Source organism: Hetaerina americana, unplaced genomic scaffold (assembly GCF_022747635.1).
Source record: "Hetaerina americana unplaced genomic scaffold, ioHetAmer1.1.p SCAF_1117, whole genome shotgun sequence".
Classification (NCBI taxonomy): Eukaryota; Metazoa; Arthropoda; class Insecta; order Odonata; family Calopterygidae; genus Hetaerina; species Hetaerina americana.
Window position 1 is genome coordinate 19,549 of NW_027286201.1, and position 16,257 is coordinate 35,805.

General features: G+C 32.6%; 1 protein-coding gene across 2 annotated transcripts in view; it reads right to left on the reverse strand.

The window, feature by feature from the left end:
• Positions 1-14,066, reverse strand: part of LOC139701288 (protein Fe65 homolog) — a 30,811-nt gene extending 16,745 nt beyond the window's left edge. For both annotated transcript variants that reach the window (XM_071599767.1, XM_071599766.1), the window contains exons 1-5: positions 13,693-14,066; positions 11,856-11,977; positions 8,859-8,977; positions 7,447-7,687; positions 6,616-6,743 (exon numbers count right to left, since the gene is read on the reverse strand). In XM_071599767.1, the coding sequence (XP_071455868.1) occupies positions 6,616-6,743; positions 7,447-7,687; positions 8,859-8,977; positions 11,856-11,977; positions 13,693-13,993 (911 nt within the window). In that variant the 5' untranslated portion in view covers positions 13,994-14,066. The remainder of the gene's footprint in view (positions 1-6,615; positions 6,744-7,446; positions 7,688-8,858; positions 8,978-11,855; positions 11,978-13,692) is intronic.
• Positions 14,067-16,257: the final 2,191 nt, after the last annotated feature.

Here is a 16,257-nt window from a genome sequence, read left to right on the forward strand (position 1 = left end):
TATGTCACCAAAAGTTCATCTCTTGACACTTTCAATTTCCCCAGCATAGGGGACATTTCATTTTTATAAACATAATAATATTTTATTTAAATCCAAGGAAGGATGGCAGTTTCTATAAGGCTACGAGGTAAGGTGACATCTCACTAATTCACTCTAATCTTAATTATTTCAAGAGGGTGCATTCTGGAACTGCATCCCAAATATCCGAGAGATTTGCAAGAGATATAATCAGTCAAGTGAAGCACTTGAAAAAAAAATCCCTCAGACATTTGTTTTTTTTAGCAAGCATGTTTACGATTGTAAATGGATTTTAGTCTGTTTCATCGTGCACTAATTTTAAAGTTCCAATCCTAACTCTTGGGCAAATCTTTTATTCAAGAAGAATCTCTACCATTGAGTTGCTTCCAAAATTTTAATTCTAATTAATAAAACAATAAATGTTTTGTGGTATTTATTTAATTATGATGATAACTATGTTTGCAATCAGGATGATTCCTTCTTTATATTTTTGTTTTCCACTAGATTTTTCTGCATCATACAACATTTTTTTCATTTCACTGCATTGATTACTTCCCTGAATTCCAAAATTTCACATCCAACCCCTGTGTGCATCAACAGGAAGATATTTCACTTGGCAAAGTACATAAAATCTTGAAGGGGAAAAGAAATAAATCAATACAGTGAACCCGAAAAATATATGAGGATGAATTCCAGTGGAACACAAAGATAATTACAATTTAAAAGCCATATTTCCCCTAATTGAAATATGAGCTACCTCGTTGATAAACAAACATCCTGCTGTGTCCAGTTGAATTAATTGGTTTTATATTTCTTTCAAATCCTTTTACTTTTTGAGATATTGTGAAATATATGATTCTTATGACATTGTTGGTAGCAAGAATTTCGAAGAAAACATAATTTGGCCTGCCAAATTTTAGTTTCATTCATGATATGTTAGAATGAGTTGTAAGTAGGGTAATTATCCCATGAATAAGCAACATATTATGAAATTTATTTCGTGGGAACGGCTGGGATTCAATGCGATTTTTATGATCACAAAAACATTGAATTAGTGCTTCTTGCAATGACAATAAAAAAAAACAATTTTCTCATTTCCATAAGACTACACTTCATCTGAGATATTTTAAAATTCTACTAAATGCTGCAAATTTCTGATTGCATATCCTGTAAAATTGAGTCTGTACAGTTTTCTGACGAATGCTGTATCCAGCAAAACAGTAAACATGTTATTGTCGAGTTGAGTCTGTAATTTAAAGTCATTTGTAAAGTTGCAGAGATGTCCAGATTCTTGAGTTTAAAGTGTTAATAGTACTGTATTTCAAGATATAAAATTGGGATTAGTATTAGCTAAAAAAAAACGCCTTAACTTTTGATATAAATTCCATTCTTATGATTACATATGCAAGCGTTCTAATAAGGGCTTATACTCATGGAATAAGACTCTACTTTTGTATTTACTTAAGAATTGAGCACCTTACAGGAGACTGGAGAATCGGTGATGGGAATTAAATGATGGAACAAGTTAGTATTGACATTAGTAGTGAAAGCCGGAAATGCAAGTTGAAGGAATTAAAATGAAAACATGGGCCAAAACTTTTCAAAAGGAGACTTGGAACTTCATTCATGGAAGATTATAAAATGGTTCTGTACATTTTTGTAAGGTAAAAATGACCATACCATCAACGCAAAGTTTAACTCAGACCGCTATTTGCTAATTTTCTTGATGTGACAAAAAGTTCCACAAATAAAAATACAAGATTAGGTAGTTTGAAATCATGACAAAATAAATTTCAATGCAATCTCAATGCAATTGTCTCTAATTGAATCATTATGAGTTTGATGCAGCTGACACACCTGATAATCAATTTGATAATTTTAATTTAATGACACTCCTAAAAAATACAATTACTTGCACATAATAACATTAATGAAAGGAGATAAAGGAAGGGAAGAGTAAATAGGAATTCCAGCTCTCAAATACCATTTAAATGAGGAACTAAGACAATACATATGATGAGGGCAGTAGCCAGCACAGAAAACTCACCTAAGCCTAATAGAATATCAATGAGCAAAAATTGCAGCCGCTATATTAAGAATATCATTAAAACATAAGAGAATGAAAATGTTGCTGGTCTTATCTGAGCGATCCAATCCAAGATATCATCAACATGGGCAATTTTACTCGACACAAGTCCATTTCGGGCCAAATCTAAATGCTATCACCTATGGTCATTCATTTCTAAACCACTTCCTGCCAACTTCAATTAGTTTGCTGAACATTACTACCTTCTTAAGCTCTTGGCATCATCTTCTATCGCCCATCATGGCATACGAAATACAGAATATTTTCATCCTTTGTCCATACTCACCCAAGAACAGCCCATGTATTACAGCTTTCAAACATCCCATGGCAGGCAAATATCTCCTCTGTTTGCTTTCTCTGCCTTTATTCAATCTAACTAGAAAACTTCCACCACACGTATCCTCTTCCTCTTTCATATCTAACACTTTTTCATTTGCCTTCGACTGTTCAGCTTGTTTTCTCCATACTCCCTTCTCAAAAATCTCTACCTAAGCTCTTTCCTTAAAGAAAAAAAATTAATGGAACTATACACCATCATACTTCCATTTCAAAGACTTAACTAAACTTTTCTTCATGTCTCCAAACTTAGTCACTGAAAATTGTCAATCGATTGCTTTTCTCTTGATGCCCTACATATGTACTGAGATGATTTTATTGCATAAATTACTGCTAAAATAAGGAACTGCTTTAATCTATTCCCTCCTATTTTAGCCCTTGATTATAGTACTACAAGTAATGAACTCTAGTAATTCTACTTAATCAGAATGAATTACTTTGTCTTCTGACTTCATTACTTCATATTCTCCAATAAATTAATTACCGTATTTTCCCATCGATAACGTGCACCTTACGTATGTATAACACACATGCAGAACTATGTAGTTATCATGAATTAGTATAGATGCCATGCATCGGTAAATACATATATATATATATATATATATATACACACATATATATCCATATATATACATATATATATATATATATATAATTATATATATGTATATATATATATATATATATATATATATACACACACACGCATAAAAATGAAAAAAAGTTTGCGTAAAAATACATTTATATCAGATGTGTGCGAGTAAAAATACATCTATGGTTGGATTTTTTCAATTTTCATCACATAACGCACATTGTCATTTTTTCGATCATCTGAAAATTTTTGTATTGATACACACACCTTATTCATGGGAAAATATGGTAATATGACCACTCCATTCTGCCGATTGCTTCCCTAAATCCACCAAGCAAAAAAAGAAGTCAACTCACATGTACAATAAAATAATTTCAATGGCACATACATAAAATCCCTAAAAATAAAAGGCACATCAATTCAAATCAAATACAAAAGAAAACTATGTCATTCACTCCACATGCTCATGCCATGTCCCAAAATGCATTTCAGCGAGGCTATCTAGAATGCATAACTACTAATTTATAAAGCAGAACTGTGTTTACCTCTCCCTGGAGTTATCAGGCACACCACCACATGGATTAATGATGAGAGAAGAGATTTAAATTAGCCAAATTGAGTACAGACAAAATCTTTTCGTTTGTTCAAATCCTTACAGAACAGCAAGGGATTTAAGTTCTAACAGTTCTATTACTATTACCATAAAAAAAAGCAACTATCAAATTTTCTATTCCATCTACAATAAAACATACTACATACAGAGTAATGACAACTCTGATTTACATTTTACTATATGCAAAGTACTACTAGGAAGGTGTATTAGATTAAAACAAAACTAATTCACAATGCATAATTTTTCTCATGAGTTTTATAGCACCCTCCACCAGTGTTGCCAAGATAATTACTCCAAGATGTTACATATTTTATAGACACCAAAAGATGTACAAGATGAAATCAACTGTAGAAGTCTTAACTTTGCAGAATGTCATCTTTACGCAGACAGAAATAATGAGAGTAAATTCACAATTTATTTCATGAGTAGCTTTCTATATAGAATGGCTTGAATAACAGCACTCACACATACAATAAATAGCACAATTTTATTCAATTATTTTATATATCTGCATTCATAAGTATCTTAAACAGAATCCTGTACTTTAAAGATCAGTGAAAAACTAAAATGAATAATGAGTAAAAGTTGCCTAAAATTTTAATTGATATCCATTAGAGGGTATCTATTAAAGAATCCACTGGTTTAGTGAATGCACATATATTTAAGTGGTCTCAGTGAAACATGAAATTAGAGAGGAATAATATTTTATAATTGGCAATACTATGTTATTTGAAATTCAATTATTTTGGTAGTTATTCACTTTATATATATATATATATATATATATATATATATATATATATATATATATATATATATATATATATATATATATATATATATATATTTCTATATATATGAACCATAAACACAGTAATCAACCCGAAGGTCTGTTTGGAAGGTGATGGTAGAGTTCACCCAGTACTAAGCCTTATACGGCGTGTGAAATTCACACATCAGGGTAGGGGGGCCAGTTCCTTTCCCTGTGCCGGTTATGGTTTCCCAGGAAGATCTGATACCCAAAAAATCACATAGCTTGGGTGGAGCTGTAGGTGCCCAGAGTGCCTTACCCGGGAATCGAACCTGGGACCCTCTGGTCAGCAGTCTAACGCTCTACCCACTGGACTACCGCCACCCACTATTTATATATATATATATATATATATATATATATATATATATATATATATATATATATATATATATATATATATATATACCTGTATATACATATCTATGTTGGTTATCAGCTATTTTCAGCCCACATGTTTCTTTCTGTCAGTATACACTTATAGTATGTGGTGATTCCTGCAGCAATTAGTTTAAATGGATCCTCTTATAATAGTGAATGCTGAAATACACCACATATTTTAGCATATGACTATCCAAAAAAATGTTTAGAGAACTTTTACTCATGGGATACACTGAGTATTTGAAAAAGCCACTCACAAATTCATAAAATAATATTCCGTGGGTGAGTTAAACAGTTTCTATTAGTATTTTTTTCAAAAATTTTTAATTGCAAAGATTTAAATGAATTTATGACATGTCCCCTAACAAAAAATATAGTAATTATTTATATCAAAAACATTAGTCTTTTTGTTCACAGATTTGGGATGCATGATGATGCTCAGGGGTAGTTGAGTAAATTTTTACAATCAACTCCACATTATCAATCTCATTCTTAAACTGGATAAATAAACTTTTGAGATCAATAGTCCACCATCAATCAAACCCTTTACAGGTATTTCTCTCTCTTCAAGCAAGACTCAAGAAGCAGGGTGTTCAAGGTGATACATTTCATTAAGCATAAGGAATTGTCAAGGTTTCTTTCCTAGCTGAAAAAAACTATTTCTGGGAGGATGACTCAGTTAAGCTAATAACTTTTTGTGTCAAATAATAAACACTGTTTTAAATTTTCATTGGCCTTAGTATTAGGTGAACTCTACCCTAATCCATCAAACCAGCCTGCAGGTTGATTACTGGAGTTAGTTTGCAGATCATATAATAAATTTTATCCACATTAAGTAGTTTTCATTCCCAAGGAATGCTTTTATGTTCAAAGCACTGCATTTTATCACACACCCTTTTCTTATGAACCCTCACCTGCTTTTTTTTCTTTCACATTTCCCTTAAGAATATATTTCATGCTGATTTATTGATGCCTCACCTTACAATATGCCCCATTGCCCATTAAATCATGAACCCAATGTGCAGGAAAGGGTTCATTTAATTGCACTACTCATTCTTCTCAAATAAATCTGTTTTATGAAAAAAAAATACAAAGGCCTTTCTGGTAATGTTCTGAACTGTCAATGAATATGATCAGTCTTAAACAGTTGTGCTTAACACAGCCGAACACCAGACCACCATTGATTTCATTGACTACAGACAAGTGAGTTTGCAGTAGGGAAAAATTTTAAATGAAGACTCCAACTGGCAATGTAACTTCATAAGACTACAGCATTGATGTAACAAAGGAGACAACATATTTAACTAATGAAATAATATAATACCCTATCAGACAGATAATTTTTAATGAATTTCTAGCCACACATAACAGCAAAGAAGCATGAAAAATGATATTGTACCAATCAATATAAGAGGAAGATAATTTTGGGAAATTAGATATGAATTATATTTCTTTTAGTGTTCAAATAAAAATGATCACAGTATCATTGATGTGTGTATTCCTTATAAGTTTCTAAGTGAGGGCATGTTTTTAGTACCTTTTATCCTAAAACACGGTGTTTCAATATTCTAATACTGTTTTCAATCTAGGAAAGCCTACACCTGTTAGTTTCCCTTTCAAGCTCTGCATAATTTTAAAATGAGAGTAATTATGTGACAACGCTAAAGTAAAACTGCAAATTTTACATACTGAACTATAATATTATCTTGACACAGTTTTATAAATAACTTTCACCATTAAAATCTTAATTATATATAGCAGACAGATAACATTACCTTCCATTATCCCTGCCAACTCCCCAAACACGAATTGTGTGTATTGGTTGAGTGTTTAATACAGTTAAATTTTCTGGGTCAATTAGCTTGAGAGCACCCTCATCTAAGTCCATGAAAAGATCTTTTCCCTGAAATGAAATGATTTTACTTTTAAATTTTAGGAATAAACACACAAAAAAATCATTGAATACAATTATTTAGAAAAAAGTAACAAATATTTTGTACACTATAACATGCATTCTATAACATGAAAATGGAAAGTTCTTATCTTTGCGAATCCATTAAAATGTTTATAGAGTTTCACTGGTCAAATAAATTTAAAAAAATTTAATCAATACAATTTCGTTCAGTCACACATGCATCACAGCTACTGGTGATGACCTTGCATGCCACATTATTTATTCAAGTCCCTATTACAACAAATAATGAAAATATTTAGAAATGAATTAATCCGACTTTTGAACTCATTAGCCAAATCTTGAGCTAAGTGCTTCTACGAAAAACATATAAGATGACTTTCCATATGAATTATTGGTTGCTTGGCCACTCAGATAAATGCATCCATCATTATATTTACTTAAAGAAGTTTTATTAAAATAATTACTGACTCTGCCCGGCATGCTGCTTGTAAAACACGATAATTTCATTTTTTCATTCAAGCAAAAAGCACACATCACCACCAAAACTCTTCATTGAAAGAGTTTTTCATTCCCGTCACCGACACGAGATTTAAATAAACACTTGACGTTATCATCCTCATTTTAAAGATTTACAGTTTTCTAAAGTCATACTTCTTAATCCTACAAATATATAAAGAACCATTATACTGACATCTCCCCAACGACCGACAACATCAAGAAGATCATTGCGTCCAAGGGAAAGATCCACAATGCACTTATTGACAGCCTTACTGCTGCGTTCAGGAGTAAGGTCCTCCTCGGCTATTTCCACCCAACCAAGGGATCGTACGGCAAACCTGATTGGTCGCTCTCTTGACGCTATACTATTACTGCTACTGCTCCCACCAATGCACACCGGTTCTGGTTCAGATCGTGCCGGGAAACTTCTCCTCCTTTAAATTCAAAGAAAATCACTGTCAGTCACCAAAGAGTGAAAGTTCCGACTAGGTGATATACAATGAGGGCAACGTGTGGAGAAATTTAGGATCTAATATAAGTTTTTTTCATATTTTTTCGAGGTACAACAAGACGTCCAGGTAAAAAAATATATTTTTCCAGTACAAACTTTCAAGCTACATGAAATAAACTAAAATCACAGTAATTTCTTTCAATCTTCCCACTCCTTAAGAGATTTTTTTGACCTTTTTGCACTGATGATAGAGAAAACTCAATTTTCCTAAAGTAGATTATCTGTGCTATTCTTTTTTCCTACTTAACCCTGGAGGTGAGTATTGGAATAGATGAAAAGAGGACGGGTTGAATTGATATTGGGAGGGGAGTGAGGCAGTGGTGCTGCCTCTCGCTCAACCTCTTCAACCTTTATGTTGAAGACATGGCCAGGACATGCTGGAGATAAGATACAGGAGTGTCAATTGGACGAAGAAGGATCCTGTGCATCGTATTTCCTGATGACATGACCCTTTTTGCTCAGAAATGAACGTTAATAACTTTTAAAACTTTGATCGTAGAATTTGGAAAACTTATGCGTTCAAAATTATTGAGACAAAACACGCATATGAATCAAACAGTCACAGCACAACTAGAAATATATGCATAGATTAAAATTTTGACTGCTAATGGTAAACTATTTGATCCTGTTCAGGTTTGGTTTCAAAAATGGCAACAGGTAATTCAAATATGTAGAATGAGACATATGGAAGGGAGCAAGATTTGTGATAACATATGGCTAACTACTAACTGGCTGAAAAAAAACAAAATCATGTTTCACACTTATACTACAAAAATTCCAGGACATTTTATTTAATTTTCCAGGGCAATTCCAGATTTTGCATGCTTTCCAGTGTCACATGGTAATCCAGATGTATCCATTCTGTGAATTACATTAAGTATAAAAATCAGCTTCTTCATCACACTTCTTGAAGATTGCTTCAAGGTCAAGAGGAGGGGGCACGGCTGACTGTGTGTGTCCTATTTTACATAATCATCTCATAAACCCATTACCAACCGTATCGCCATGGCAGGTTGCAAAATGAGGTAACCTTCAAAATCAAGTCAGGATAATGGAACCAGAGACAAACAAATTTCTGAGAGAGCCACACTCACTTGAATGCCATTTCCTCTCTCCTTTCTTCTCTTTTCTTGCCATCCAAGTCCTCCAATGCTGAACTAGTACTGCTTCGAGTTACAGTGTTAAACATGGGGGCCGGGAAGCTATTCAATGCCTAGAAATGAATAGATCAATAATGTCATTCTCAAAAAAAAGTTCACAATATATGAGTATGAATCAGCAAGCTACAAAAAAAATTAATGATAACGACAGAAATTAATTTGCGAGTTTTTATTAATTGAGTTAACAATTACAAATAAATTTGTTGTTTAGCTCGTGGACACATTTGCCAAAATTATACAATTTTGCTTATATGAGGTTCACGATGGACCTCTCCACACCGTTTACAGGACATGAAATTGGTGAATTGGTGGTAGGTCCCATTTATGGTTTGCCGTACACCTAACATGCATGGTGAATTTAAATATCACAAGTAGGGGTCTTCATATTTATATACACTAAGCATCTTGAGGGATTAGGGACTGTATGATTGAAAAAGAGCCATTCTGATGATGATGATGAAAAGGAAAAGAAAAACTGCTCTAAAACTTCTTACCCTGAAAATAGTAAAATAAAAAGATTTTGCAAGAAAAACAAAATTTGCACTTTTCCACACTTTTATTTGTAACGTACAATGCGTTTCAGTTCATCGAAACATCTTCAGGTGCAAGACAGGTGCATTGTACATAACAAATAAATCTAAGGAATGGTGCAAATTTCATATTTCATAATGACAAACTTCCACTTCATCTCGCCTGAATCTGTTGAATATAAAAAATATTTTGATTGAATAGTTCAACCAAAGGTCATTGGGCCTATAATAAGGAAACTTATTAATTTTAAAACATTATTCACATACAGCAGTAGTGCCAATTTACAGTGAAAAAATATAACAAACATGAAAGAGGACAAAAGACAATAACATCATAACAATAAACAATGAGAAACGAACATGGACTGTGGGGAAAAAATTAATTTGTTGAAAGGTTGGATAAAGCTTGGAAGGATTGATTGATTGATGGAGGAAACCATTTATGAAAAGTTTTCATCTAATTTAGGTACCTATAAACCACTATGTTCTATTCCGCTATCATTATTTCATACAAGCCTGGACATAATTTTTAATCTGCTTATTTCTTAGGCTTTAGTAAATACATATTTGAAGAATTTGGACATTATACCACAGAAGCATTACATTCTAGAGGTATTGTAGGGAAAACCTTTAAAGATGGAATCTGTATGAAATGAGAACAAGTCAATTCCCAGAAATTTAAGAATCATAGTGGATAATTTTACATTTTATTCTCATATAGATAACTTATCTGTGCTCCGTAAATTTCTGACTGCTTAGGTGAATGTGATGGACAGAGTATCAGGATGGGCAGGGGAGTGAGAGATGCTTACTATCATCAATTCTTTTCAATACATAGAGAAAAATAATGACTAAAGAGGCATCAGAAGATCTCTTAAGTAGGAATGAAAGTTGGTGTAGAATTCATAAAATCAATTAGGTTTGCCAGTAAGCCAAGCGGTTGCAAGCATTACTAAGCACATTAGAAAATCAGTATGATACCCATGGGATGAAAATGAATGATAACAAAACAAAGGATAGAGAAAATGTCTTTAAGAAAGAATAATGCAAAGTGAGGCATTAAAATAGGTGGACAAGAACTAGAGAAGGTGGAACAGTTTACTATTTATATTGAAAATCTTTTGGACAAAGATGATCAAAGTAGTAGGATAACTGTAATAGGCAAAGAAATTTTCACAAAGAGGAGGGAATTCATGACAGGGATGTTGAGAAAGGATTTTAAGAAACTATTAGTGTCAAAACTCTGATATCAAGTGTGATTTTGTAAGGCAAGGAATCTTGGGTCATTGAAGCAAGATAATATGCATCGATTGGAGGTTTTTGAGATGTTGGTGTAGAGAAGGACGGAAAAGGTGAAGTGGACAGAAGGAAAACAAACAAATAATTACTAATGCAAAGCGAAAGGGAAGGAGAGAGGTTTTTTTGGGTAAAATTCAAAGGAGGAAGGATAGATGGGTGTAGCAGATCAGTTTCATTCGCAATGGAATGCTCTAGACTGACTCCAATGGCTTTTCTTTATGTAGCCTGTCTTGGGCTTGACAATGTTTACTGTTCTAATATCAACTATTATCATAAAGTCTTTTACATTATTGAATTACCCTTTCATGGACTGTAATATTTTCAAAGGTAAATTATTAAATTACCTGCAAAAATATTCGAGCCCTTTCCTAACAGAGTGTATACTTTTAAGAATAGATGTAAGGTATATATGTAAAAATTTGATTTATGTGTGGTGTATGGTATTATATGTTATAGCTTAATTTTTTTTTTTTAATTTATCTTTTTTTTTCTTGCTGGTTAATGGTTGTAAATGGGATGGGGATTCACTTGTTTTGTTAAAGAGATCTGTGTTTGTCTGGTTTTATGTATTATATTTTGCAATTGTTTGGGACTTGTGTGCCACCTGACAGTGTCTATTAGCACATGTGTATTTATAATAATAATAATAATTCAAATGAAATACATTTGGTCATCCTATCTTGTTCTTATCCGTGGCAAAAAGACAACCATGTCATTCATATCAACTTGAATAAATGGTAAATGTATACATCTGGGTTAGAGAAAATATATAATTATTGGTGTACATCAGCAGTAAATGGGTCTTGGGTTTTCATTCCACATTCCAATGGTAAGATTTAAAATCTTACCCAGAGACGATAGTCAACCAGAGATAACGTTAATCAGATTGTACCACCCTTGAAGCTACAATAACAGAGCACAATGGAACATGCCTTAACGACATAAAAAATTCTAATTGAACTACTCCTTCTTTGAAATGGCAACAGGAGTTGTACGGCAGGAAATGATAGTTTGACAAATTGTGACCTTACAATAACTCATTACTCTAAAATTACTCTCATATACACACGTTTTTTTTAAATAAGACTGATGGTATACTTACACTTTCAGCTTCCTTTGCAAGCGACCTCGGCCTCTGTTCGCTCTTTCCATTGGTCGGCAGGGTTGGTGGCTCTCTCTGTATTGTACCACTTTTTATGTGCCAATAGTATGGTCCGTCTCCATCTGGAAGAAATCATAATGTGTACCTATAACACGCAAAAAATCTCGGTGGATATTGATTTTAATTTTCAAAACAAATTTCCCACACCAGCCAAATCCAATTACATAAGTGCAACTGGTACTTTATATATATTTTTTTATTTATTAAAATTCATTGTGGTTTGCAACTATTATAAAACAAACAATTGAGTTTAAAGTCTGCTCAAGAGTAACAATTTAATTTTTATATCAAAGGTGATGATTATGACTCATGTACTCGAAAAAAGGATGATGTGAATTTGTTGCCAAACTCATCAAAGGCATTACACAATGACTCGAGAGTAAAATAAAAATATTGCTGTCTGAAGTAATTTCCCTTTTTCACCAATACCATTCAAGCTACAGATGTGAACGATAAAAAATATCTCAAGAGTGGACAGCAGTTGCCAACCATTATTGAAGAATGCAAACATTTTACCTCGCCATGTATTTATAATTTTTATTCCATGTGTCTAACAATAGAGTGTTGAAACTTTGTAGGATGAGGATACCTAAGATTAATATACTGGTAGAGTACATGATGATAGGTTTACGATGCATAATTTAGAAATGTACTACAAGAACCCAACAACATATGCTGGGTCTAAATTTTTTTAAAAAGTTATCTTCTGGTTTAAAAAATATTGAAATCTACTCTGAATTGTCATGTAATAAGACCACCATTTTAATAAATTTTCTTATTCCAAAAATTACTGTTACTACTGCTACCTACAAATTGCAGCAAAACGGTAGACGCAAACAATGGCAGCAGTACCATTTGGGCAGCACTTGTGGCATTGACAGTAAATTTTGGAATCAATTAAAAATCTCACAAATGATTACAGTGGTCGATACCATGGGTAAAAGGAAAAACTTGAAATAATTATCGATTATTTACAACTTGATAAATACTGTTGAGAGAACTAAATTACATTTATTTTTGTCCCTGCTGCTTGACAACATGCATTTAAAAAATTTCATAAGTTATAATTAAAGTTAATTAACTGAAATTAACTTGGCTAATTTCAATAATTATGAAAAAAAACAAGGGTCCACTTATAAATGAGATAAGTAATAAACAGGATATTTTAAAATATCAATTGTGGGGGTCTAACTATACGTGAGATCGATATATATATATATATATATATATATATATATATATATATATATATATATATAGTACAATACACCGTAACACACAATATAGAAACACCAAAAAAAGAGAACACTCACACGTATTTTCTTGATATTTCGACAGAAACAATCCGTCTTCCTCTGAAGATATAGAAGTAATGACTGACTTTATATCTTCAGAGGAAGACGGATTGTTTCCGTCGAAATATCAAGAAAATACGTGTGAGTGTTCTCTTTTTTTGTGTTTCTATATTGTGTTACTGTGTATTGTACTATTCGGCACTTCCGTGTTACGTCTATGAAAGCATATATATATATATATATATATATATATACTATATATATATATATATATATATATATATATATATATATATATATATATATATATATATAAATATAAATATATAATTATATATATATATATATATATGTATGTATATATATATATATTGCATGAGAACATATGTTAAATTTTGACACCGCCAATAAGAATTTGGTTGGGAATTCAATTGACCGCATGTGTGTCATCAAGTGGACTGTTATCACCACGGTTGCCATACCTTCGTGTCTCTCCCATCCAGGTGGCAGCATATCCCTCCTCAAATTGGCCCTCAGCTCCTGTCCTTGGCCTTCCTCATCCTCCTCCTCCTCCGAGTCATCATCCTCTTCCTCCTCAGAGTCATCTCCCTCCTCTTCTTCATCCTCAACTTCTTCCTTATCCTCGGAAGACGACCTCTCCACCTGGTCCTTTGACACCTCCCGACAACCAAGGTCCACTGGCCTCTTCACCGGCACAGCATAGAGGTCATTGTTTAAATGCCCCTGTATGTGTGGCACCCCTCCCGAGTCCAAGCCCACCATGTGATCCACTGTCCGATGCTGATTCCGTAAGACTTGGATGCCGTTATCTGCAGTGTCGGGTGAGTTCACATCCATCATCCTGTTAAGAGGAGGATAATTTAACAATTATTTCCAACAAATCCAACTTGGAAGGGTAATGATGGCATAATAGTTTACATAATGAAATTTTAATTTTGATTTTGTAGATAGTGGTCCTCTGAGTAGATTAACTAACATGCATACACATGAATAAAAAATCATAAAATGTAAGTGAAGAATGGTTGAAAATGCTGAAGATTAAATGTTAAATGGACAAAGTGAGGAACACGTACTATATATACATATATATATATATATATATATATATATATATATATATATATATATATATATATATATATATATATACATTCAAACACGAAATCCCGCCAAACGGTTATATCTGTTTCTGTATATATGAGTATATATATATATATATATATATATATATATATATATATATATATATACACATATTACTTATATATATATATATATATATATATATATATATATATATAATATCGTCTAAAACAGATTTTGTGATTGTGTGTGGTATTAAAACTACAAGCAGAAATAAATGCACACATGTGAATTAAACCTGCATTGTATTATGTTTTATCTTTAACTAATTGTATATATCTTTCTGTGCGCAATGATTTTGAAATAGAAGCATTAGAAGTGATTGTCCCTTGTCTTATACGTTGCCTCTTGCAAACACTATTCCATATAATTCTTCTTTTTAAATCACGTCATCACTGACCAATATGTCGATACGATTCTGCTGTTAAATCTCACATCTCTGACGCACTAGAAAAATTTTAGGAACTTTTTTTAAGTTAAAAAATATTTTTTTAAAACAATATAATATTAATGGTTGCATGCAAGAAATAACACAATTAACAGTAATTACGACTTACAAACTTGAGAAGATTTTCAGTCATTCGTGACTTCGAGCGGAGTATATTAATTATATGTTCCAGTGGAATATTTTCCATTTGTTTGTATAAATTCATTGACTTTTTCAAACTCAACGTAATTCAATTGCAATTCAATATTTTTACAAGTCAGCAAATACAGTGTTATGTTAAATTGGAACACACACTCTGATCTATTGTGTTTGACTTTCAAATGATGAGGTACTATTCTTGCACTGCACATTATATTTCCAAGAGAAACCATTCAAAACACTCAACTAATAACTACATGGAATCACAGGCTATTTCACTCTCAGTTCAATCCTCTGCTAAGCTTAGAATTTTAACAGTTATAATTTTATATTATAACTGTTATTTATATAGACTGGAGGCTTTTGAAATGTGGGTGTGGAGAAGAATGGAGAAGGTGAAATGGACAGAGAAGAAAACAAACGAGGAAGTACTTGGTATGGTGGGCGAAGAGAGGGGTTTGATGGGAGCAATCCTATGTAGGCAGGAAAAGTGGCTGAAGGGGGTATTGACCGGCAGTGGGATGTTGAAGACTGTGATTGAGGGGAGAATGTTGGGCAAACGAGGAAAGGGAAGGAACAGGATAGGGATGTTGGACGGGATGAAGGGAGGAAGAAAGTACTCAGAGCTGAAGAGGGACCTGTTATAGAGTAGGATGTTGTGTTTTGCTAGGGGTCACAAATTAATTTAATTAGTAATTTTGTCCATACAAAAACCTACCTTAACCGGTAGATTACCTAATAATAATAAATAATTTTATATTCCTGTTCGAACTTCACGCGAGATAAAACTACAAATATCCTACAGATACGGCAACCCACACAACATTGAAATAGCCATCTGTACTGCGAATCTTATTTTGGGTCCAATTAATGATGGCGTCGAAAATACTATTTATAAATAGCTGGAACTGATTACTAGGAATTAATCAATACGCAATGCAGGCAGGAGAAATTGGGTAGCTAAAATGACAAATAATAGGTGGCCGAGAGATCTACAGCATTCAAATTAATACTAAAACTATCTTAAACATATCACCTTTAGAGAATTACATATTATACAATTCATATGCCATGTAATATTCTATCATCATAAACTCACACATATATCTCTCAGTAAAAAATCATGAACTGCATTGACATTGTAGTAAGCTAAAACATTTAAAGCCATTATTTTATTAAAATTAATTTCAGGCGGGACGGTAATGGAATATTTGTCATGTTAATTACATACTACAATGCTAATGAACGATATTTTACTCATTAAACATACGCAATCAGGGCGACATAATGTCATGGA